Here is a 26,569-nt window from a genome sequence, read left to right on the forward strand (position 1 = left end):
GATTATTTTACTTAACGTGTTTCAAAACAAAGCCATTACATATTGGACAATCATTAACATAAACATTTTATTGTTAAATCAGTCCTTAATAGGCTGACCAATTTTAACTTTCTCTAAAGTTAGAAGAGGGGCTGCGTTAACAGTTGGCACAACCAAAAAGAGAACAAAGGTGTTTCCTTTAAAAGTTGACAAAGTACATTCAGGTCTGTTCATTTCCTTTTTCCTCACAGAGCAAAACGTCTGAAGGAACGCTCACCCTCTCTCTGTGTCATGCATCCTCCTAATATCTGGGGTAGAGAACTCGCTGAATCTGCCCGTCGGACTTATGAGTGTCCAGCCACTTTCCACACTGGAAGATGGTCGTCACTGAGTTGGCTGTGTTGGTCACCTCCACACACTCTAAATACCACCCACAGTTGGAGCTGCTGCCGTCGTGCTCCACTTTGACCCTCAGCAGCTCCCCGAGGTCCAGCATTTCTAGCACAAAGCGGTCCGTTCGCCCTCGCTCGAAAAGGTTGCGGAACTTCTGCCGCAGATGGCGCTTGCCCGAGTCACCGTTGGCGCCATAGATACTGATGAAAACGTTGGCGTCCGTGCCCGCTCCTTTCACATCCCCCGTGATGACGATGATTTCGTACTTGACGGGGACCAGTTTGCGGACTTTGCTGGCGAAGCTCTCGATGGACTTGAAGCACTCAAATGTCAGGAATTGGTCCTTTTTGGCTGCCAGGGGGATTTGTGCATCACAGTGGAAGAAATATCTAAACAGAAGGGAAGTTTTGAAGTCACTCCCCGTGACATTTTATATAACAAGCATTATGCAGGATGTATGAGGTTCAGCTTACTTGTTTCCCAGCTCCCGTTCTGTCACCACCACCTCCATGACATGCCAGACGGCTACATTCTTCACCTTCTTCCCATCTTTCGTTATGTGGCCGATGGAGATGCCAGCGATCTCGCCCACGTGTTTTGACGAATACTCAAACGTGTCGGTGGCACCGCTGTGAAAGGGCACACAGAAGTTATGACTAGCTTGTGCAGGGTTCAATTCTGAGCATTGGTTCAAATCAGTGGTCTGTCAGAGCTTTTCTTTCGTGCGTCTCATGGGATTAGCTCTCCTGAGAGCAGAGGCTTGGAGAACAGAAAGTGAAGCTACAAGATAAAAGAGGGTAGAAAAACAAAACATGTGAGAGAGAGGAGATTGTGTAAGGCCACACAATGGGGTTTTAACAAAGACCTACCATAAGAACTTCTTTTTCTTATTCTCCAGAACAAACTCCTTGGAACGAGCTTTCCTTCCTTCCAACACAATCCAGGCGTTTTCTGTGGTCGAGGCATCGTCTGTGTTCGCAGTTGTTGTGGCAATTTCATATTCTGTGGCAACGCAGAGACACAAACATTGTCGCTCTATGATCATATCACATCGGGCAAATGCTTGTAAGGAGCTGCAAGTAGCCCGTCTCCGACATTCTTGTAATTATGCCCACAGACGTCCATTTGTACTAACTGGTTTTGTCACTGAGGTCTATAGCGTCGTTGTTGGCACAGGCCAGCTCCCTCATTATCTGCTTGTCGTCTTCATTTTTAGCCAACCAGCGGTCGCAGGGGAACCTAAAGGTCTGGTCCATGGCCTCATCTTTCACGTCAATGTACTCCAGGTGCCAACCAGGAGCAGGGCCTGTTGACAGCACGAGCAATATAGTTTTATCAGGTCAATACATACATGTTATCTGTTTCATCTTTTTACAATCTATTTGTTTTGATGGTACATACAGTACAATGTATCAAATTGGCTGAGAAACTCCTGAAGGAATAGTTTGACATTTTGTTGCTTTCTTGCAGAGAGCAAGATGAGAGGATCGATACCACTCATATCTGAAAGGGGTATTGAACTTTCAGCTAAGTCTCAGCAAAAAAGCGAACTGAATTTCCCATAAAACTATATTCTATTAATGTTAAAACACACGACGCAGAATGGGGTAGATGCACTTCATCCAATTTCCGATAGTTAATGAGCATATTGTAATCAAACAAAACTTTTAAAACTTGAAAAAAACAAATCACTGTGACAAATCATCAAAATCATTTCCCCCCGATGCTGTTTTAGAGAACAAAGACACTTCTAGTTGTTGTCTGTTGATCTGCTCTGACACCCAGCGCTCCTTTCCTCCTCACCTTTGTTATCATGCCACACTCGGACCTTTGACAGTTCGCCCAGACTCAGCATGTCAGAGAATCTGAACACATCTTTCATTTTACGCTCAAACTTGTTCCTGTTGGTGCTCTCCTTCAGAGGCAGCGACCCAGTGTCTCCGTACTCCCCAAACACAATCACAAACACATTGGCATCAGTGCCGGCACCTAAAATAAACAGGCATTTAGTGAATAAGAGCATTTTTGTAAATATAAAATGCTTTATAAGGCCAAAGACCACATTTTCTTCTTCATCCTTTTTGTTTCAGAAATGAAACAAGCAACTTATGAGACCCACCTACGACATCACTAGTCTGGACTTGGATGATGTAGGTTGTTCTCTCCACCATCTCCTCCTCGTCCACCACAGCTGCCAGCTCACACACCTTCGTCCTCTTCGGCCCTTTTGTCTTTGACAGCCAGTTCTCATAGGTAAACAGATACATCTCCTCTGTGTTCAGGTTCCGCATCAGGATCTAAAAATATTTGATTCAGACGTTCCTTGACCATTGAAGTTACATGTTTTGTTGGTGAAAATCACTGTTACGTTGCAGCAGCAGATGTGACAGAAACAGTCCAACACAGTAGTCTTCAGGGCTGAATGATTGCAGGAAAATATCAAATAGCAGTTTTTCTGATGTAGCCTGGAGCGATTAGCCTCAAGCAGAGATGTGGAGCGGGCTATAGAGGTCTGGTAAGCTAACATCTTTTTATCTCCACACCAACAGATTTCCTTCATCTTCAAACGTGGAGTCTTTAGAGCAAACTGAAGTTGACTGTCGTCATTATCACTTTCCACAGCTCCTTCTATAGCCACACGAGGCTTTATATAACTTGTATTCATATAGTCCTCCTCAGGACCTATAAAAACACCTTCATATCTTTCTTTATTACACACTCTATTTTGATAGATGTGAACAAAAATGGTGCTACTATAGATAGTAATACTAGTAGTGTTGACATTACCCTGTCAAGAAACCAGTCAGGTCGACTTCCAGAGCCATCAATCCGAACTCGGATCTTCTTCAGAGGAGCAATGTCATCGATCTCCAAACTGAACGTGTCTTCTTGGTCCCTTTCAAACCTAAATGAAAATAACAGACAGCATACAATGTTGCATTTTGAAACATCTGGATTTAAGAAGGTTATCTTAAAAGGTATTGCTTTAGAAATATGCTGATATGCCCTTTTGCCCAGAGTTAGATGTATGTACGCCACTTGGCTAAATTTCACACAACCTACTGGTTTAATCTGTACAAAAGTCTTGTTTAAACTTTCAAGAACTGTTTACACATCCAGCATTTGTGGACCAACATTATCATTCATTTTGACTCGTGTTTCTGTCCACCAGATGAACGTTTGCCCAATATCCGCTCTCTTTTAGCTCGGCTTTTCGTCTCTGCCAACTCCTGAGGGAAATATCTGCTCCAGTATGTTTACCAGCCAGTTGCTAACTGCTGTTTGGTGATAAGCAGGTAGCGTTTGGTGGATTTAAATTATTTTTTGTTGTTGCTGAAAACAGCTGCCTAGGGCTGTGTTTGAAAACTACACTGAGAGCCAAGCAATGAACTGATACTCACCAAAAAGCTCTTTAAAGCTGAGGGGAGCTGCAGATTCAAGGATTAATTCTCTATTGTTTAATCACTACACTTCATCACGTTGTCATTTGATACACTGTTATTATATGAATGTTGATTAAAGCTGCTTTAAGTGTCGATAAGATTGCGAACAAGTGTATTTTCTAAAAACAAGGGAGTATTCCTTGAAAGAAAAAGTGATCGATACAATCAGGGGGTAATTGGAGGACTGACCTGTCCTCATTTTTGGCCAGCAGCATTTCCTCTGTGCTCCCATTGGCTCCGAACACCGTCAGGAAAATGCTGGTATCTGCCCCTGCATACTGAGTGTCACCTGTGACAACTGTTACCGAATAAATGACCTAAAATATACAGTAATAGAGGATACAGATAGGAAGAGACTAACTCTGTTTTTATACACCATATTAACGTTTTCCCAGGTTTCATATTTTAGGTGCTATGACTCACTTTGCGGTTGATGTTGATCATGCTGGAGTCCAGCACATTGAACAGTCTGGCAGTCAGACCGTCTCCCCTGTCTTTAGCCAGCCAGCACTTACATGGAAAGCTGTACTTGATACCTTTGGTTGGCACGGCAACCGACAGCTCATCTACCAACCAGCAGCTCTCTGGTGTGACACCGTTATGGCCAAGCTGAGGAAGAGAGGAGGGAGAGGAGGGAGAGGAGAGGGGGAAGGTAGGACTGGGAATTTATATATCATTTGATTTTGTTTGATGTAGGTACCAGAAGGCACAGCTAGAATGAATTATTGCTGAGCTAGAATGGCTTTATTTAAATTTTTAACACGGTGCATCTGAGGGAGGCAGCGGAGAGAAGATGGTTTCACAGATTTAGCAACAGACACAGTCCTAGATTCTCACTTCCACCCTCTTGATCTCTCCGACGTCAGTTCCATAACACACAAAGTGCTCCATGGTGCCAGCTGTGAAGGATTTCTTTCCCCCAGGGAGGTCGAGCCACAGTCGGTCTGTCTCCACGTCGTTGGGTCCGATGATGATGATGTAGACCCTGGCTGTAGTGCTGGCATCCCGCTCCATCCCAGTGGACAAGGTGAAGTGATAGGGGATGACTGGTTGGAAGAGAAGAATAGGAATAGTAAAATTAACATTTGACATTTTGGAAAAAGCGCTCGTTTGGTTTCTTTCCAAGAGTTAAATACCACTCTTATGTCTGTACAGTAAATATAAAGCTATAGTCAGAAGCTGGTTAGCTTAGCTTAGCATAAAGACTGAACACTAGGCGAAACAACTAGCCCTGGCTCTGTCTTAGGGTGACACAATCCCTCTACCAGCACCTCTAAAACTCACTTATAAACTTGTTCTATCTTTTTTGTCTAATCAGTGCAAAAGCACAAGTCTTGTCATTGTGAGTTACTCCAGAGGGCTACGACTTGCAGCCAATTTCTATAACAAAGATATTGTGCAAAAGCACAATGTTGTCATCATACTTCAACCTCATCATGGGAAACACAGAGAATAGTTGTGTGGCCTTACTTGGACCCTCTTCCACCGCTGCCACCTTTTTCTTCTTTTTCTTCTTGTTGGCATTTCTGTCCAGTCCCAGTTTGGCTTGAAGCATCTTCTTGGAATTTGGATCAGTGTTTCTTTCACCTTCATACCCCTGAACCCATATGAAACAAATGTCCTACTCATTTCTTTGCATAGCTAATTTGACTGCAGCAGCAGATAAAAGGAAATCAAATACAAAGAAAAAAGTACTAACCATAACCCAAGTTTAACAAACCTTGACGAAGAACATCCTCTCAATGCGTTTGTCCTCTTTCTTCTTCGACAGCCAGCGCTCACACAGGAACATGTACACCTCTTCTGTTTCAAAATCCAGCACCTCAACCTGGTCAAGGTACCAGTCGGCCCCTGTCATGGAGTTGTCGTGACGAATACGGATCTTAAACACCTGTCCCAAGTCCACAGCCTCAATAGAGAACTTGTCCACCTAAGAGGCAAAGACATTATGACACATTTTGATAACTTTAAACTCCAGCAGTGAGGTGACACTCCTCACACCTTTTCTCTCATACCTCTCCTCTCTCAAACTTGTTCTTGTTGTTCTCGGATTTGGCGAGTTTGCGCTCTCCTGTGTCTCCCAGGTCTCCGTAGATGGTGAGAAACACGTTGGCATCAGTTCCTGCTCCAAACATATCACCTGTCCGCACAGACACGCTGTACATGTGAGCTGTGATGGAAGAAAAACAGAAATATGAATTAGGTTAACGTAACAATGTAGTATGGAAGTATGGAAAATAAAGACAATTTAGACATTTCTGGTGTGAACTGATGTCCACTCATTGCTTAAATAAATTGAGTAGCTTCCAATCCAACAGTATGTGTGTGTTCATGCAGTATATCATTAATTAAGCTAAATAATATGCTGAAACTCACTATGAAGCTCCATAAAGCTGAGGGGAGCTGCAGAGTCAGGAGATAATTTGTATGCCTTTTTTGATAGTGATAGTGGAGAGAGACAGGACATGTGTGGAAGAATGTAGGAGAATGTCATGCTTGCTGCTCGGGGGATTGTAGTATGTAGTATGGGAGTATGGGATTGTAGTATGTGCCCTAACCACTCAGCCAGGCTGACTGAGGGGTAGGGGCAAAAACAATCAAAAGGGCACCGGCTGCAATGGGTGAGGAACCAGGATGCAGAATGTTTTCTAAGATGTACGGCAGACTGTATGGCACTGCATTACGCTTTCTCCACTGGAAGGGCACTCTAGAGGGCACTTCATCATGTTGTATTTACTAGATGGACACTCTAGAGGGCACTTTATCGTGTTATCATTATTTTATCTACATTAGGGGCATCCAAGAGGGCACGTTTGCAGCCAAATTTATTATTGTTAGTTGGTTTAATATACAACAGTGCATCATATCCAATAAGGTTATTTTATCTTTATATGTTTTATCTTAATCTCTCAAGTAACTAGGGTCTAAAGCTGAAATGAATACTTAAGTACAGTACTTCTAGTAAATGTATTTAGTTATATTCCACCACTGAAATCAGGGTTAACCTACTTTCCAAAGCGTCCTCCACCTCAACTTCAGTCCTTTTCAGCTTCCCATCCCTGAGGAGTTTCTCTGTGATGATGTCTGAGGGGACCAGCTCCCTCAACGTCTCCCCATCATCTTCAGACTTGGCCAGCCAGCACTCGCATGGGAATATGGTAGTCTCTGAACCCTACAATTAAAAAACAAAAAAGAAATCTGTGAACTGAGCCCAGCGGTGTCTGCCTGACACTGAAGGAAAGTATAGCCGACTCAGAGAGATGTGTGAGCCAAAAGGTGTTACATTATTAAATGTTACTAATTTAATGAGGGCACAGGGTCAAGTGGATTTTTACTACCTTTCCTTTCCTGAGCTGTCGTCTGATCTCCACTCTGTCGAGGTGCCATCCTGGGTTGGTGCCGCTGTTGTCGTGTCCTATTCTGATTTTTTCAATAACCTCACCGACATCCTCCAGCTGGGAAAGAGACAACACAGTGTTTAGAGCTGAAGTCGCCATCATTAAAAGGATGTGTCGTCACAATCCACACACTCACCTCCACAATAAACATGTCCTCAGCTCTCCTCTCAAAGTAAAGACGTCTCTCTCTCTTGTTGACGCACAGGTGTTTCTGCTGTGTGCACACTGCCTTCTGTCCGTACAAGACGATGAACACATCAGCGTCTGTTCCCGCACCAAACACATCGCTGGTGAATATCTTTATCTCGTAAGGCACAACTGAGGGGAAGATGACAGCTTTGTTACACAAGTAAGATGGAGGATGTAAGTTTATAATTTAACAATATGTTTCATGTGCTTAGAGTAAGAGAAGTGAAATAGGAGTATAGGAGCTCTGTGACACCATGTATTGGCCCCTTTCAGAGCAGCCATTTGACGTCTCGCTGCAGGGTGAGCACAGGTGTAATTAATAACATTAATCATGGCCCAGGTTAATTAAGGTGGGCCAGGCCTCTGCTGTGCATGCTGGCTCACCCTCACTGGAATGGTTGTGACACACTAAAGATCATGGGACCAATCAATTACACCTGTGTTGACCCTGCTATAACATGTGGAAATGGCTGCTGTGAAAAGGGCCTTTTAGCACGTTGGTCATTTACATTTTGTAAGACTTTAGACCTTATTTCATTCCACCATAAATTTAGAGAGAAATATTTCACATACTGTACACACCATTTGCTGTAGTTAGTCGTTGCTTTAATAAGGTCTTATTTGCTAAATACATTATACCCTAACATAATAAGATAATTGGTAATTGCTATGTAATATACAATTAGGGGTTAGAGTAATTCTTTGTTAATTGCAAAGTTTATATGCCATAATAATGTAATAATGTAAATTTATTTTTTGTGTATGATTTTTTTTAAATGTATTACAGTTCATTAGATGATAACCTGGTGTTGAACGAAGTGGAGAGTTTAATTTGAGCAAGTACGAAGATTGCAGTGAGTGTGTTGAGCATTACTTTAGTACAGTCTTTGACCTCATATTATATAATCTGCAATGTTGTTTTTGTTAAAAGTGAAAATAAAACATCTATAACAGCAGTGTTGTGATTTGGACTGTTTCACGTGTAAATCAAGAAGCTGAGTACTGTTGCATGGTGAAATTTTAAAAGGGCGGGCCTACCAGTGAAATGATGACACTTGTTAAAGGCAGAATCAAAGAGTCAACGATCCGACAAGCACCCTTCTTCAGATAGAGTGCTTTAAATATGTTTTACTGCTAATGCTTCCACACTTTTATCTCAGTAAAACTTTGCATAAAGCACTTTTGGAGGAAGATGTTTCAATCAGCACATTGCTACTTTCACTAATGGATTTGAGTACTTCTTCCACAGCTGTTCACTCACATGGCATGTAGAGTTCAGTCTGTAACTCAGCGGGATAAAGATCCCTCACAATCACGCCATCATCCTCCCCTTTATCCAACCAGCGGCCACATGGGAAGCGTAGTCTCTGACCCTGAGAGGCGGCGTCAATCTCGACCCAGTCCAAGAACCAACCAGATGAACCCCCTGATTGTGAAAAAACAGTATTAAATTATTCAGTTTCATGTAGTGTGCTGCTTAATTTTGGTCGGTAAAGCCTTTTCTTTCCCCACCTGAGTTGTCGTGGCCAATTCGAATCTTTTCCAGGTCGCCCAAATCCACCGCCTCCACGGTGAACTCATTGATCATCCCCTGTTCAAACTTATTCTTATAGTTCTTACAAGCCTTTAGGTTGATGACACCTGTGAGTGACATTAAAACGTTTAAAATTCAGATTGGCATCATTTAGCCTAGAACATACAGCACGGGGCGACCACAAGAATGCCAGAATGCTGCTGAGTTATTGTACCTGTGTCGTCATTTTCACCAAACAGGATGGCAAAGACGTTGGAATCAGTTCCAGCATACTTCTTCTCTCCGGTTTTTATTTTGATAGTATATGTTGTGGACATGGCTGTAAGATCAAATTTAACAAGTCAGTAATTTAATCCTTTTCATCTTCACACTAATACAACAGTCCCTCTTTCCACTTGTCTACACCTGCATGTTTTCACCAGCACTTTGATAAATACTGGAGCAGGCCTCCTTTTTATCTTGTCCCTCTACTAACACATGAGCCAGTTTTAAAAGTATGTTACATTTCTGCTCGAGGCCCAGAGTTGCGCCTGTTCCCTCCTCATCCTCATCCATCCTCATGAAGGCCTCGTCCACAGGAACCAACTCTCTTGCTATCTGTCCATCGTCCTCATCCACTGCCAGCCAACGGGTACAAGGGAAATAGTACCTGTGGAAGAAAAACAAATGATTACATCACTATTATTAATTACATGAAAATAATATTCTCACAGTAGAGTTAGATATTTCCTCTTGATGAATCAATAGCTGAACAAAACCCACGCAAACTGCATGTTGGTTTCACCTACGTTGTATCATCCTTTGTGTCCACTATCTCAACACGATCCAGGTACCAAGACGAATAAGAAGCACTGTTGTCATGACGGATTCGTAGCTTCTTCAATGGACCCAGATCAACAGCTGTCACGATGAAAACATCCTCCTGCAAAGTACAGCATACTGGGGATACTGTTCTGTTACAGACAGCACCTTTTAAACATTTTTTGGGGTATCTTTGCTTTTAAAAAAAGCTACTGAGTTCATTGTTACACTGGTGGTACTGGATTAAATCATATTGAGAAGTGTTTCTCATCTAAACACATGAGGATGGCAGAATATAAGAATTCAAACCGATATACACACACCAAGTAGCTACTGTCGGAAGGATTGTAGAGACATTACACTGCAATAAAAATAATTCTAACAGAAGCTACTTGGTGTCTATCTGTTTTAATTCTGAAGGACATTTCTTTGATCCAGCACCCTTCCTATTGGACACTGGATGTCTGTGTCTTTATTATTGTTACTTGAGGGGCAGCATGTTAGAAACACCTTTGAATATGATGCAGTCCAGTTCAACCCCACCACTTACTTTGGACTTAATGTTAAAACATTATCTATGAATGAACACCTCTATGACAGTGTCAACAATAAAACGAAACATTATAGGCATTATAATGAAATAAATACAATATCTGGCTGTTTTTGTAAACAAACATTACCTCCACTGAATGACAAAAGGCTATTGTTGCTTTTGATCTGCGGACGCAAGCTTTGTGTTCCCACAGAGCCAGGCGTAATGTAGAGATTAATAATTCACAGGTTTGGATTAAATAATGAGTAAAAGTAGGACAGGTTCAATGATACAGAGGACTGCTCACAGCTCCTCTCAGTCACAGCTGGCTTACCTGCACGAGAGCTTGTATTCCTATCAGAATACACTCCCACCCACACCTTGGTGCAAGGCTCATGTTGGGTGCAAGTCCTCGAGTATTTGACTAGCTGCTGGTTAATTGTCAGCAGGATACACTTCCAGGAAAATAAACTGTACAACCCTATTTAAATATTTTCTTTTGTATTTGACATCCAGGCCCAAACAAATATTTCTGCCCTTATCAGATGGAAATATGTTTATGCTGCTGATTCATGTATCTAAGTCAATTAAATAATACCTGTAAAAATGTGAGCCAGCCTAATATAAATAATGTGTTTTTTTGAATTTTTTTTTATGAATCATAGTGGAAATCTTTTTCTGTTTGCAATAATGAATTTAAAAAATATATATAATTGATTGTATTCCTTACTTTTATCTTTAGCTGATTTAAAATGTAGTGGTGTATCATACCTGCCGCCGCTCAAATTTGTTGAGGTTGTCAGAGTTCTTCAGACAGCGCTCTCCGGTGTCTCCGTTTTCACCATAAATGTTAATGAAGACGTTGGCGTCGGTCCCAGCTCCATGCATGTCACCGGTGAAGACGCACACTTCATAGGTGTTGACTGTCCGACAATACAAGGGATGAATTACTAACACTTCTTTAACCTGTCGCATATGTGGGCCAGGAAACTGTGTCAAATCGAATACAAGATATAAACGTGTGAGAGAATGCAACAGTGACTTCAGTTGTAATAGTTTTTCATCCCTCCTGAATTACTCTGTGTATAAATAGCAGCTCCCCCAAGCTGTGGGAATATATTTAAACTATTTCGGGGTGAGTAATTTGGTTGGTATTACTGTACGTTTTAATAAACTAGATAGTTCTGATGCATTTTCCCCATTGTGCCGTTTACAGGCTTATTATATATTTTTTAGTACCTTCCAGCTCCTCTGCATCCTCAGGCAGCAGCTCCACCACCAGCTCGCCGTCCTCATTTCCCCCAGCCAGCCAGCGCGAACAGGGGAAATGGTAAGTCAGCACCACTTCCTGCATCTCCTCTCCTCCCTCCTCGTCAACATCTTCCTCATCTTTTTTCTTTTTCTTCTTCTTTTTCTTGTCCTCCTTTTTCTTTTCCTTGGGTACCAAGGCCATGATTAGATGTTTGACGTCCACGGTCTCCAGGAACCAGCCAGATCCGATCCCCGAGCCATCGTGACCGATGCGGATCTTGAAGATCTTCCCCACATCTTTGGCCTCTTTCTGGGGAACAGTTGCAATGTTTTAACTCAAAATGTAACATCCTGACACCAACTTTTTTCTTTGGCTTTCAGATTTAACTAGTGAGATGCATTTTGGAGCCGCTGAAAGAGTGATATCTAAGCTCTGATACCTTGAATATTTCTGTGGTGTTCCGTTCGTAGTTGTTGGATCTGCTTTCGAGTATGATGATCTCTGTCTTCCCCTTGTCCCCGAAGATCTGGATGAACACCCTGGCGTTGGTACCAGCAAACGTCACGTCTCCAGTCACTACTGTTACCTCAAAATTAATCACTGGAAAGAACATATTTAAAATAGTCAAAGGAAGTGGTAATGAGAGGAAAACCAATATAAGAATAACGGCACAAATGTTGGCAATTTGAAGAAAATGTGACTGAAGCAGAGCAGAATATGAAAAAAGCTCATGTTTCATATCTTTATTAAAATGACACCTGGATTTTAAGTCTTGAAATACAGGATCAATTACAAAGAATGTCACCATGTCAGGATGAATCTGCTGTGAGTGTGCGTATATGTTTCTTCTTATGGTGTGAGATTGTGTGAATGTTGCCTACGCTGTTCTATGTCAAGGATCTCGCTTGGATAGATCTCCACCTCTGTCTTGCCATCAGCCTCATCCCTAGACAGCCAGCGGTGACTGGGGAACATGTATTGCTTTCCGTGGACTGGAACCATAAGCTGAACACTGTCCAAGAACCAGCCGGCACGCATGCCTTCGTTGGTGTGGCCAATCATCAGACGGTTGATCTAGATAGAATAAGATTAAATGGATGACAATACCTACATTTATTAAATAAAGGATTACACGCAGTCAGACAAAGACATGCTAATAAAATACTATAAAATGGGACAAAAGCGTTTATACATTTTTCTACAATTCTTCATCTCTTACTTTGACAAATGCAGCATCATGGTTGGACCCGGTCTAATGAAAAATCAGTATACTACAAAACCATATCTATGAAAGCAGGCTACAAAGGGAGCGTACAAAGTTAGGATCTTATCTAGACCACGGATGATGGTATCTTCTGTAATATAATTCCTTGAATGTAAATAACTATTCATCATGTGGTTCATCCAAAGCACTTTGACAGCATATATTGTTAACGTGAGTGACCCTATGATGGAAAGAACCACAAAATATTTGACTGTGTGCCTTCAATTAAGTAATTCTAAAGCTCCTCATAGTACAATCAACATCAAATCACATGTTTTTGCCTGCACTGTGTCACCTGTCCAATATCAAAAGTTTCCACTGTGAAGATGTCAATGCGACCCGTCTCAAAGTAGTTCCCCAGGTTGTTGTCAGAGACCAACAGCATCATCGTACTGGTGTCGCCTTTCTCTCCATAGAGCTTGACGAACACGTTGGAGTCTGAGCTGCTCCCAGCGATGCTACCTGTCTTCACCGCGATGTGATAGTCAACGTCTGACACACGCGGAGACACAAACAGAATCATCAAGGGGAGTTTAAGTAGAAATGTTGAAATTAAATTCTAGATTCCTCTAACTTACTGTAAAGACGCTGTCCATCTGAGAATGGCACCAACTCTCTGACAATCTGTCCGTCATCCTCGTTGCGATCCAGCCACCTGCAATGACCAAACTCTCATCTATCACATACACACACACACACCTGTGGTTGTAACAACGTTTTCTCTGTATTCACACTGAGACTAATGCACCTGTTGCAAGGGAACTCCACAGCATTGGCCTCAGCCTGTCCCTCCTCTCTTACGATCACTTTATCAAGGAACCATCCGCAGCCTCCACCTTTGCCATCATGTCCAATCCTCACCCTGCGAATCTGCCCAATGGCTACTGCTTCCACTATAAACTCATCCAACTGCAGGGACAAAAAAAATAAGAATAAGAGTCACATCATATTCAGCAGATAGAAAACATTGTATTTATTCAATATATGTTACCAGTGTTCGTGCTATAGATAGAGGTTTTATAGAGTTTACATAACTGTATTCCCATCAGGAGAGTCTAGTTCATACATATAAAACATTCTGATGAAATATACTGTAGGTAGGGCAGAATCCATCAAGTTAATGCCGAATGATTATTGGGGTGAAGGCCACTATAAGTCAGAAACTTACCCCCCACATTTGTCACACCATTAAGCAGCATGCTACAGGTGCAGCACATTTGATTCATTAAGAGCGCACAGATGAGTGATTGGCTCCAGTGTGTGTAAGAGAAAGGAATCAGTTTAAAGCTTGTTGATTGTTTGGACGTTTGTTGTGTGGTTCTAAAATAGAAAGAAGCAAAAACTAAGAAGCATATGAAGAAGGAGAGGACAAAGAAATAGGTTTTCATTCCTAAAAGCTTTATGTCTAACAATGAAGTACTGAATGTACCCACGTTTCCTTTCTCATACTTGTTGACGTTGTTTTTGCAGTTGACCAGCTGTCGATTTCCGGTGTCCCCCTGGTCTCCAATCAAATTTAGAAAAACAGATGCATCCGTGCCGCTGCCGCCGACAGTCCCCGTGCAAACTGTTACTCTGTATTTCATCACTGCCCAACAGGACAACATAATTCAATCCGGGTTTATATTCTTCTTTATGTTTGGCAAAGCAGATTTCTGTTGCTCGTGGTGAATACTGGTGCATTTACATACCGGCCAGCGGCTCAGCGACGGAGTCTCCTGTAGCAGGTAGCTCCCTCACAACCTCGTTATCATCTTCATTTGTGTCCAGCCAGCGCTCACAAGGAAACTTATACTTGTCCTTTGTTAGTGTCTTCATCAAAGTTGCCTAATTGAAAAAATGCAAAGCTTCAATAAATGTCCGGGTATGTGTCTGGATTATCATTTCATTCAAGTGTTGGAACACTGAACTCTCAAAGCTGAACAATCCTCTGAACTCTCTTCTTCATTTATAAGAGATGTAAAACAGCATTTTTGTATGCACATCATCTATTTCTGCCTTGTGTTTGAATAAAATATATAAAACTGAGATACTCTGTTAAAGCCTTTCCATATCTGTTACAAACAGAGGATAATACATCTTATTATCATTGCTTTCATGTTCACTAGCATACCAACTGTGCATATTTATGCATTATATAACTAATACAGAATCATACCAATTTTAGTTAGAATGCATGTGAATGAATTACTAACAGTAGATTACTAGAAAAGTTTTTATTTTCACCTTACTGAGATGCCATCCCGCAAAAGGATTTCTCTTCTCGTGCCAGATGCGGAGTTTGGTCAATTTTCCCAAATCAGGCAACTCAACCTGTAAGATCACATCAGGATAAAATGTTTCCTACAAAGCCTCATTATCTAACTGCTGAGAATAATGTGTACGGTATGAACTTACCATGAACCTGTCCACTTGTCCCTGTTCAAAATTGTCTGTTTTGTTGCCCAGTCTGATCTCATCGCTTTTGCCCTTTTCTCCGTACACCTGGAAAGAGATATCTGCATCGGATCCGGCACCGGGTATGTCTGATGTCCAGATCCACAAAGACCAGGGGTGCTCTGAGGAGAATCACATCAAATCAGTTTAATAAGTGTTTTCTCGACACAGTAACTCTGATTCGATGGAAGTAGTTTGGGCCATGAGCCTTGCTAGTTTGGCTACTTCTACTCTTCCAACATTTCAGAGGAGCCCCGGAAATGTCACTCTTGCTTGTGAATTGTGAATGAATATAAGTATAAGTAAAGAAATACATTTGTGTGGACAGAAAATAATTAAACTAATGCAATATCAGCAAATTCTGCTGTGTATGTTTGTGGACCAGTAGAAAACAAGTATAGTACATCAAAATTGCACTGAGCATTTACCTTTCTTTAAAAGACATGCTCATTTCACAAGCAATAGTAAAAACTATTTAAAATGACAAAGTAGATGAAGGTAGACTCCCCGCTGAGTCATTATGCAAATGTAGATATGTTCGCTCAGTTTTTCAGGATATAAAGGTGAAAAACGACAGCATTTACTGCTGCTGCAGACGAGCCATAATTATTGACATTCAACTTACTCTTCTGTCTCTTGTGCCTGAGTGAGACCATCTCATAGAGCTCTCTCTCTATCAGCCCATCTCCTTCCTTCTCATCCAGCCATTTGCTGCATGGGAAGGTCTGCTCTATCCCTGTGAACGGACAGTACACCACCACCTACGGGGGAAACATGGGATTCAACTGAATTATCTCACAGAAAATTGCCAGATTGTAATATTTGCATGTTCGTGTGAATGTTCCAATTTACCTTCTCGCAGTACCACCCAGCACTGACTCCGTCATTGTCGTGTCCAATGGTGACTCTGCTGATTGGACTGAGGAGCGCAGATACCTCAACATTGAAGATGTCTGTCAGGTCACGCTCAAACTTTCCTCCCTCCAAAAACACCTGGATACAAATACGTTGAAGGGAAACAGTGATTTATCCACTGTACGACATATGTACCATTCACATTCATACTCAGTGGTCTGAATTCAACAGTTTGGGGTAATGCAGTCTGAAAAACGATGACCATGAAGCACCAAAAATGCCATTAAAACAAAAAATCCAGTCTGGATTACTACCAGAACAAACATTACAACGTTAAGTTCAAGGTCTTTATCTACGGTTTCTTACAAATACAAACTAACTGCTGCAGACATTATTTTTTCAAACGAAGAACAAGTTGTCTACGTTATTTTCTCATCACCTTGCCACTGTTCTTCATGCCTTTTGAACCGTGCATCACAATGTGGATTTTGGAGTTGGTCCCAGCACCTCGGATGTTTCCTGTCACGATCTGGACGTTGTACACAATACCTGGTGGGTAGAGTTACATGTGAGGCTATCAGACGATCTGCCAGCGGGTCACTATGGTTCATGGCAACCATACTCCCTACGGGGCTGAGCAGGAACCAGATCAACATAGATCTAAACATTGATAGTCTGAACCAAGAATTATGATCACAAAGAAAACACTTTGTTCTTTTTGGACTGAATAAGAGAAACAGCATATGATCTATTCCAGCAGTAATGTTATTGTCTTACAATCCTTTATACAATATTTATTAGACCAGGCAATCGGATCATTATATCAAAATTATCCAAATAATTTGGAGGAAATAGTGTTGAGTTCATTCTCATCCTTGCCATGATTGCATTAACTGACATGAGGAGTGTATAAGGCTGTTATTCCAGGCTCAAGAACACATTTCTCACCTGTGGGCTGGCTCCCCCCCACCAAAATGTCTCTCTGGATCTTCCCATCATCCTCATCGAGGGCAAACCAACGACTGACTGGAAATTCATACACTAATTTGTTTCCCATATCATCCACAACTACCTGTATAGAAATTAAATCAGAACGTAATCAGAGCCAACATGTGACTGAGGTCTGTTGTAGACAATGTTATGAAATGTTACTGTAAAGCAAGACAACCTTCTTTTAGAGAGAACGTTTTGAGAGACAGAACAGGTTGCTTTGTTGAAATTACAATTCATAAATCCTTCTAAATAATAATAATAATAAGTAATAATAAGTAAATTCAAAGGTTAAAATCTCCTTGCATATTTATTTACATTTTACTACTAATTTAGTTTATAATCATTATACTTTATTACTGACATCATTTGATTGATGCTTTGTCTTCTGAAATTAAATTGTAGTCTGCCTTTGCAGGTAAGAGTATAAGCAACTTAAATAATGTACTAACATACCATATTGTATATAGGCTGAAGCATTTTTTAGCAGCAATGACAATTATTTACTCCCAAATCCATGTGAACTTCAACGGCAGCACATGTGCTAAACAGGATATGATTAACTACTGTTGTCATTACCGCTGATCTTTGGTGTCAGTCTGTGCTGCAGTCACCAACAAATCTAGCGACTCATCTGTCTGTTTGCTGTAAGGCAATCCCTTAATGGGTCATGGTCTCCCTTTACACTGAGGGTAGAGTGACGACATGTGTGTCCCGGGTGTGTGTGTGTGTGTGTGTGTTTGACTGAACTCATCTCACATTGTATGTGTTGGAGGAGCATGGACACCAGACTCAGATGAGAAAACTGAGAGGAAATAAGCGGATCACATTTCTCAAGTACCTCTGCAGAGCTGAGCAGAACGAGGTACAGTGAGACAGTATCACAAAGTTTTGTTTCAAGATGTTCTGTAAATCCCTTCAGTTACACATGATGTAACCAGTGAAAGTGAGTTACTCTTGAGTTTTCTGTTTTAACAATTGATCAACGCATTTTAAATTTCTGTTTCTCACCTTGTCCACAAACCATCCTGCAGAAGAGCCTTTGTTATTATGGCCAATGGTGATCTTTCTCACTTTACCCAAGTTTGGCGCCTCCATGGTGAACTTGTCCTCTGTGCCCTTTTCAAAGTTGTTTTTGTCATTGTCAAGTCGCCTTTCACCTTCAACAACAAAACAGCTTGTAAATTCTATGAGATAAATGTCAAACTGGAAGAGAATCAACTGCAATTCAGCTGGAATTCACTTTGGAAGTAAGTTCATTACGTGGGCACACAGGTTATCTGTTGTGCTGTAATTTACCTGTGTTTCCAAACTCCCCAAAGATATTGATGAAGACATCTGCATCCGTTCCACTGCCTTTTACATCAGCAGTAAAAACACTCACTATATACTTATTATCTGTAAAAGTCCCCCCAAAAATTCACTTAATTAATCACTGGAGGATTTATTATGTAATACACTGATTTTAATGTGCTTCACATATACTTATACGCGTATCTGTGTATACATACATTTGGGAATGTCCATGGGGTCCATACTACCCAGCAGGTCTCTGATATAAAGGCAGTCTCCCTCCTCTTTACTGAACCAGTTGTTACAAGCAAAGTAGAACCTCAGGTGAGGCCTGATCACATCCGTCACCACCACTCGGTCCAGGAACCAGTTGGCACTCAGGCCCGTGTTGTCATGCTCGATCCTGAAGCAACAGAAGAAGCTCGATAAATAAGTCTCATTCTTCAAATTCAGGGGAAGAAACAAATATATTTTAATCTGATCCGAGGCCAGCAGTGTTTAGCCTAGGTCCATACCTGATCTGTGCTATCCTGAAAAACAGACTTGGTCATGGATGAAACGTCTTGAGTCTGACATACCTTATCTTTTTCAAAGGTCCGACATTATGAGTTCTAATTCTGAAAACATCAGTTTTGCCCCTTTCGAATGCCGTGCGACTCCTGAAATCACAAAATAGTAAATATGTGAGACCCCACCTGAATTTCAGCATCTTTTCACTCATCAAACGCTTAACTACAACATTTAAAAAAGAATAAAACAGGAAAAAGGGTTAAATACATTTAGAAAAATTATAAAAATATTCCACATTCACTAATAATGAAACACAAAAACCTGGCAAACATTTGGGGAAATCTTGTCATGCAAACCAAATGCCAATTAAAAACCAAAATCACAGCACACAGTCAGCAGCCATTCTTTCACAACCACCACTGAATTTAGAAATACATACTTCTTTTCTGTGCTGTTGGGGGGAAAAAACAAAAGACAATTTTTAGTTCAGGCACAAAAACTAACTCAATCAAATATGGGGTCTGAGGCAAACGTGATAAATACAAATGAAATCTTTGTTGTCATCTTTGAAGAGGACTTACTTGCTGGCCAGGTGGATTTTGGGAGTGATGCCATAGTCTCCAAACAGAGTGACAAACACGTTGGCATCAGTGCCCGCTCCTCGCTCATCGCCAGTGATGGTCACCACCTCATACACTGGAGGGTTTAGTGACATGATACACATGGAGGTGCGTTTTACAAAAGCAGATGCACAGTATATATATATATAAAGCAGGAGAACGTGTTTTACAAAGTGCGGGCAGCAGGATAGTAAGATTTAGTAGTAAACATATAACGTTAACGTTTTTGTCTTTTGTGCAGATTAGTAATGGATAGGTAATGTGAAAAGTTCCCTTAAATTAAACAAACTCAAAATAAATACTTAAAATTTGACTCAAATTGACCATCGAATTCTACAATTATTTCTAACTCAAATTAACTATAATAGAGGCGACACACATACTTTTTTTCTTGCTTTAATGGCAAACATTATTATCCTCTGAATTAACCCTCAAACTCTTAAATAAGAGATATTTATAATAATTTGAATAGAACATTTGAATTTTTCATGGTAGAAAGAGTCAAACATTAAGGTTTTTTTAAGTATCTTTTTAAAAAACAACTGCATTCTCTCTTCCAATGAGAATATAATAATCATAGAGGGGTCTTGAATGTTTTTTACATTTAAAGAGTGAGAGTCAAAGAGAAACTTTAGAGGACCGTTAAACCCCTCATGTGAAACCACCACGTGTAAAGATAAGTGGCAGGTGTCATATAGCTGTAGGTTGAAGAAAACATAGCGGCGATACACTTCACTCAGTGTAATGTTACTAGGAACATCAAACCAAAGCATGGGTCCGTTACAGCTACGGCAAATCATAATCACGTAATTGCAATCAATGATTCAACTCCCCTCCGAGTATTTCCTCAAACAGAGCTTACATCAAATTGTCCTTGAATTAATGACATAACACGTTCTCTCTAAAGAGTATTTTAATTCCACAAGTAACCTTTTGTACATTTTACAGGTCTAGATAAAAACTGTTTTATTACCTTTCTTTTTGTGGTACTCATCCTCGTAGTTTTCCACTTTGTCTGGCTCATAGTTGCGAAGCTCATTCTCATAGATCTCAACATAATTTTCAATCTTCTTCTTCTTCCCTTTTGTCTTCTTGGTGTCTTCATCACTATCTCCCTTAACTGACCCTTTCTTCTTCTTTTCTTTCTTTTTCTTTTTCCCTTCTTCCTCCTCCCCAGCTGCATGTTCCTCCTCTTTCTCCGAGTTCTTCTTGGCTTTTTTATCCTTTGCCCCCATCTTCTCTTTGACCGAGGACTTCCGTGAGCCTTTCTTAGTAGTCTCAATCACGTCAGGTAGTTTATCTCCTCTCTTTTTACTCTTGGAGTCATTGATGTTGTCCTCATTATCCAAATTCTGTGAGTCACTGCTCAACTCATCCCCGCTCTTCTTTTTGGCTTTCTTTTTCTTCTTGACCTTTTCTTTAGCTCTCCCCTTTTCCTTGGTGCTCCTCACATCTGGCCCTGATGTGTCAGAATTGTATCCGTCTTCATCGCTGTCTTTAAACTTGTTTTTTAATCTTCCAGCGTCCTCTGACTCACGCACTTGCTTGCTTTTCTTCTTGGGCTTTGGTTCCTGATCCTCTGAGTCCTCGTCACCTACATCTTTGGTTTCCTCGTCTGCGCTCTGTCTTGCTTTTTTGTTTTTTGTGGGCATCTTTAATTTATTTACTACCTTGTAACGGTAACCGATTCCTGTGTGTTCTTGTGAAACTTGATTAAACTGACCCAAGCCTGTGGAGGAGTGACCCGCTGGCAGGACACGTCCGAGTCAGAGCCCACAGAGTGCTGCTTGGCAGTCTGCTGGGGAAGCCCTTCTCTGCTGGTTGTCCTGACCTACAATGGCAGCAGATGCTTTGACCTCATTAAAAATGATAATTGGTACGTTGTCACCTGACCAGAGAAAGAAAACCCTCACTGGGACTGGAGAGCTGCTAAAATATCTTAAGTAGTACTGCAGTAATCCATCTCTTATACAATTACACTGCTTACAGCTATCTCCCTAAAAGTGGGACTTTATTAGAAACTTTTTGATGTGTATGGTGATAATAAACAGAATAAATGTCTTTAGGTCCTTCAACACAATTTCTGTCATAGTTCACGCTTCCATGTCATATTTTTGTACTATGTTTAACTATATCACACTTTGTATGAGGGAAAAGGTGAATTGAGGGATATATTTGGACACTGTAGAGACAACTGCAAAAAAAACAAAGAAAACCCCAAACTGTATAAAATGCTTGGTTACAAGTACAAGTCCTGCATTTAAGAAGTATAAGTATGTACGAATAATCAGAAAATGTATATAAAGTATTACAAGTTAAAGTACTCCATGTAGAGAAATTGTCCCGTGACTCCACCATTACATATTATATCATTATATTATTATTACAAGCATGCTTTAATGTAAAGCAACATTTTCCTGTTGTAGTTGGTTGAGGTTGAGTTCATTTCAACTGTTTTGATTTACTAATAGTTATTTTTATCATCATGAATTAATTTAAATTATTCAACAAATTAAATAGAAAACCAACAAATGCTCACATTTATGAAGCTCGAAGCATGACATTTAAGCATTACAAATAATTATCTATCAAACTATCAAAAAATCATTAACTATCAAAATAACGGTAGTTGCCAATATATTTCCTGTCAATCAACTATAATAGTCAATGATTAGCTAGTTAATTGTTCCAGCTGTAGCCGAACCTTATTTGTACTTTTTTACAACAAAACATCCTATTTTCATTATATTGTTGTAACACGTTTTCTTTGTAAAAATATAAAGGTATGAAGTAAAGTTACTTAAATCTGTCGGATAAAAGTAGGGAACTAAAAAGTAACGTTACATTATTTCCCTTCGAATTGTAACGTTAGTGGAGTAACGTTAGAAGTAGAAGAGAAAATACCGAAGTACAACATCGTTAAGTTAGAAATACTTGAGGATGTATACAGTAACGTTACTTAGTTAACGCTATATTCCAACACTGCATTTGACACAGAAGTAACGTTAATGTTTCCAACCACCATCCTCACCTTTCAGCTCTTTTTTCTTTACTGTCTTCACCAGATAAAGCTACTAACAAGCTACATTTGCTCTGAGCTGGTTTTAGCTAGCAGCTAGCCCTATTTGTGCCCTACAGCACGTTGCAGAAATCATAGCATGCCAATGCTAGAAGAAAAGTCGAAACTTCAAAGTAATTTGTGTGACTTCATAAATGTCTAATGTCCGCTGGGGATGATACTTTTTATTTATTTATTTAGCCTGGTTGCAGCAGCAACATTTGTACTCACTCACTGCGCCGCTGGCTGCTCGGCTAACGGCTTTGCTCTAACGCCTTTTCCCTTCACTACCCAGGGTACAGTTAAACCAGTTCTGTTTGAAATGTGTGGAATCACAATAATAACTTCAGATATGTTACCCGTTGCTGGAAAACGGGTATATAAATAAAAAGTCTCCATAGGCGCTAACGTGGCGTTAACGCCTCGGCTACAAGCAGGTGTTGAGGGAGCAAAGAGTTAAGCAGAATGCTGTGTTCACACTTCGAGCGACACATTCACAGGCTTCAAGTAATTAGTAGCATTAGTTTATTAGTCATTTAACGTTTGCTCTACTATTTGAGTAGAGATTTAATCAAATTTGGTGTACTACACTGCCCCCTCGTGGCCATTATAATGAGCCATTGTAGACATACAACAAAATGAACTGCTGCCCAATGCCCCAGAGGGGTTAACTCTGTTACAAGTAAAAGGCCTCAATTTTCTTTTCTTTTTTGTAAAAAGCACAACATTATCAGTATAAGAATAAGCCACTCACACAAACTTCCATATGAGAACAATGTATGTTATATTATTGTGTTTTAGTTATTGATGTATAAATGTGTACATGACGTTGCAGCCAGTAAAGGCACGGCTCATTTCAGTTACTGCTTGGTAGCTTGTGAATTTCCCCCCAGGTATCAGTAATGTCTTATCCCCTTTTGTATTATCAATCTGAAACTGCACAGTAACTAGTAAGATGTCAGTTAAATGTAGTGCAGTAAAGAATACAATGTCAATCACTGTAAGTGGAAGGTAGCTTGCTGTATTTTTATTAGCTGGAAATTGACCTCTTAGTTGTTGCCTCTAAAAGTTGCAGCTTTAAGATGTAATGTGTAATTGTTGTAATTTCTTTTTCTGTGTCTTTACACAGTCATTTGTGTTATAATTATGGGAAAATATTGCTTGTGTGTCCAGAGTTTACCAGGTAATTACATATTCAAATAGCCTCTCTATTAATGGATATACTTTTAACTTACTCTCCTAGAGAGGAAGGTTTACAAACTGTTAGTGCCTTCAGGATACTGTACATGTCTGCGCTGTTTGCTTTTTGTGTCGGCTTTATTGCAGCCAGCAGAGGGAGACACCTTCATTTGCATTTGGATTCAAAGTGTATTATTGTTTGCACCATCACTTTCATTCAGACACATTCAGATTGTGACAGTCTATCAAAAGACATATAGGTTCCTCCTTTTCATGGATTTCCCCTCAAAGCCCATTCCTCCTCAGTTGTTACACATTTGATGGAAACCCTTTAATATTCTCAATATTCTACACACAAAACAAAACAAGAGAAACAGCAAATCAAAATGCTGTGTGTATTTAAATGGGCTCTATGCATCGTGTAAAAGCCTTGTTACATACATGGAAAGTGAATATCACATTCAACTTATAAATAACAAGATACTGAAGGTATTTAAAAACTTGGCCAGACCAAGCTTTTTTGTCTCCACTTTCTGCAATGTTTCCTTTGGCTGGACAGTAGACATTTTCCCTCCATGATGTGTTCAGCCACAATCAATCCACCTCCTTGTCCTCATCTTCCTTCTTCTGTTTCCAACAACCCTTCTACTCCCTCTGCCTCTCTGTCTGCGTGCTACAGTATATTTATCCAAACTTTGAACTCTGTATGCATTCTGATTTAGATCAATTTAACTGTTAATGTTTGCACCTGTGAGTGGTCAGCACGGCCAGATGTTGTGTTTATTACTGGAGTTTTGTTGTAACTTCTGATTCCAATCTGATTGAAAATGTTTAAGTATTTGTGCAGACTGATGTTGGGAGTGTGGTACCTCAGTTTTGGGTCATTGCATGTGTCAAATTCCTACGCTCAAGTTATATTTATTCATTTAAAATCCCGTTCAGTTATGCAATCACAACGCACGCAAGAAAGCGACCCTTTAACTGCTTCTGCAGATGGATGTGGATTCCAAGAGTAGATTAAAATGAATCACCATGACTAAAACGGTTACGCTAAGCAACGTAATGAATCCCACCTCGGTTTAAGAAATAGTATCCTCCTAAAAAGACGGCTGATACTGCTCTGGTCTGTAACCTTTCTGTTTGATAAGATGTTTGTAAGATGCATATCAGTGATGCATGCAGGAAAAAGGAGTTCCATCAAGTCTTTTAAGATGTTTGTCCTGACAACCTAAACAAGCTGACTGCAGCAAATCATCTCTTTCAGATTCAAGGAGAGTGAAGGAAGCATTTTAGACTACAGAGGAGCAGATAGTCCTGTCGTGGGTGTACACGTCCATAGGGGCCAGATACTGGACTTCAGACGCTGCATTTATCTGTAGTTACTTTGAAGGTAGATTCAAAGGGTTTGAATCCCAAAGCTCATGTCATTGGTCAACCCATGATCGTTGCAGATTATCTACATCGGAGAGACTAAAGGCCACTGATACCACTCAAACACTTGTTCTCTCTAGTTCACGAGAATCATTTACAAGTTAAATCTGGGAAACATTTACCAAAATGTTCATAGTATACATAATCCTGTGCACGTTAAATGAATCTTTGTTGAAATTATCATTTTGTTTAGCCCTAGTCATTTCTTTTACACTTATAGAGACATAAAATAACAATAATGAACTTTATTTGTAAGGCACTGCCCATAAAATGCAACTAAAAGTGTCTTGAAATCACATGAAAAAGGTGATGACTTCACGTCACATTTTTCCAGTTTCACTTCAATTTATCTAAGAAACTTCAATAAAGGTTGCAATAAGTGGCACCATTTAAAATAAATGATCTGAAGGTGAATCTTGAGATTGGTCAATTTTCGGAGTTGGCGTGTTGGATATCCTTGGGACTATTTCTCATTTTTACGGCCAAGTCCAAGTTGTGTTACTTCTGACAGTCTTTTAAACATTGTAGACGGCTGCAGTGATGCTAAAAGCAAACCCTAATGAACAATTCAGAGTCTCTGATACACTTGACTTGTGAGTCTTTAACAAAAAAGAGAGAAACGGAGCAACATTTTTCAACACTACACATGAAGTTCTGGTGATTTAAATGAAACACAGATTCATTGCCAACTCTGAGAAATGAGATGACCGTTGATTTATTATAGAGATACAAACTCTGAAAAGTCTCCTGCATGCCACGCTGACATCAGATCGCTTCATAGTCTTTAGATCATAAGCTTAATTGATTTCCCAAAGCTGAAAATGTTTATTTTCTATCCCGTCCACAAGGAACTTTGTGATAACATAGCTGTGGCTCGGCAACACAGAAGACACTCCACAAAGACTCTCCAAACAAGCATTCTGGAAGGGTCGTTGAGTTCACGAAGGACGCACAGAAGGAAATGAAGGGGAAATAGATTGACACTACAGGATACGTGAGGAACACGGTCTCTGCCGTGTTGCTCTGCCTCCCGAGGCCACGATTGTGGTCAAGTAATGTTATGACCAAGGGATCAGATCAGGGTGAAACATATACACAGATTTATTTGACAAGGCCATTTGTCCCTTCTCACAGTAAGTTGTCTTTGTGGTTATGCAACACAGAAAAAGAGGCGGCAGCTAGTGGTGATGGTATGATTACTGTTCAACAGGTGATACGGTGAGAAGTGAGTGTGATGCTCAGTGAGAACACAAGTTAAAGGTGCTATGCTGGAAATAAGGGAGTCCCCTGGGCACTGAAGGCCACACAACTAAACACATCTTTTTCAAATCTTACCGCTAAATTGAACATTTTTCAAACACAAGACGTTGCAGAAGTTGTACATCGCCCCACTTAAAAAAAAATCAGTAAAG

The 26,569-nt window shown here is 40.4% G+C and overlaps 1 protein-coding gene across 1 annotated transcript; it reads right to left on the reverse strand.

The window, feature by feature from the left end:
* Window positions 1–280: 280 nt before the first annotated feature.
* On the reverse strand, window positions 281–21,141 carry loxhd1b (lipoxygenase homology PLAT domains 1b; the record flags this gene model as incomplete). Its single annotated transcript, XM_079160502.1, has 43 exons — window positions 281–761; window positions 846–1,001; window positions 1,242–1,374; window positions 1,508–1,678; window positions 2,176–2,361; window positions 2,492–2,669; window positions 3,160–3,277; window positions 4,005–4,132; window positions 4,239–4,424; window positions 4,653–4,861; window positions 5,286–5,412; window positions 5,536–5,745; window positions 5,831–5,985; window positions 6,825–6,987; window positions 7,154–7,270; window positions 7,350–7,531; window positions 8,664–8,828; window positions 8,915–9,043; window positions 9,151–9,255; window positions 9,440–9,585; window positions 9,725–9,858; window positions 11,041–11,192; window positions 11,509–11,830; window positions 11,961–12,121; window positions 12,403–12,595; window positions 13,081–13,277; window positions 13,364–13,440; window positions 13,534–13,694; window positions 14,219–14,373; window positions 14,477–14,612; window positions 15,012–15,098; window positions 15,183–15,343; window positions 15,847–15,982; window positions 16,074–16,214; window positions 16,516–16,625; window positions 17,025–17,148; window positions 18,078–18,226; window positions 18,366–18,464; window positions 18,578–18,762; window positions 18,938–19,018; window positions 19,309–19,320; window positions 19,451–19,565; window positions 20,463–21,141. The coding sequence occupies 43 exons, from the start codon at window positions 21,139–21,141 to the stop codon at window positions 281–283; spliced, it is 7,212 nt and encodes a 2,403-aa protein (XP_079016628.1).
* Between the last annotated feature and the right edge of the window lie 5,428 nt (window positions 21,142–26,569).

This window comes from Pholis gunnellus (genome assembly GCF_910591455.1).
Source record: "Pholis gunnellus genome assembly, chromosome: 6".
NCBI classification, from domain to species: domain Eukaryota; kingdom Metazoa; phylum Chordata; class Actinopteri; order Perciformes; family Pholidae; genus Pholis; species Pholis gunnellus.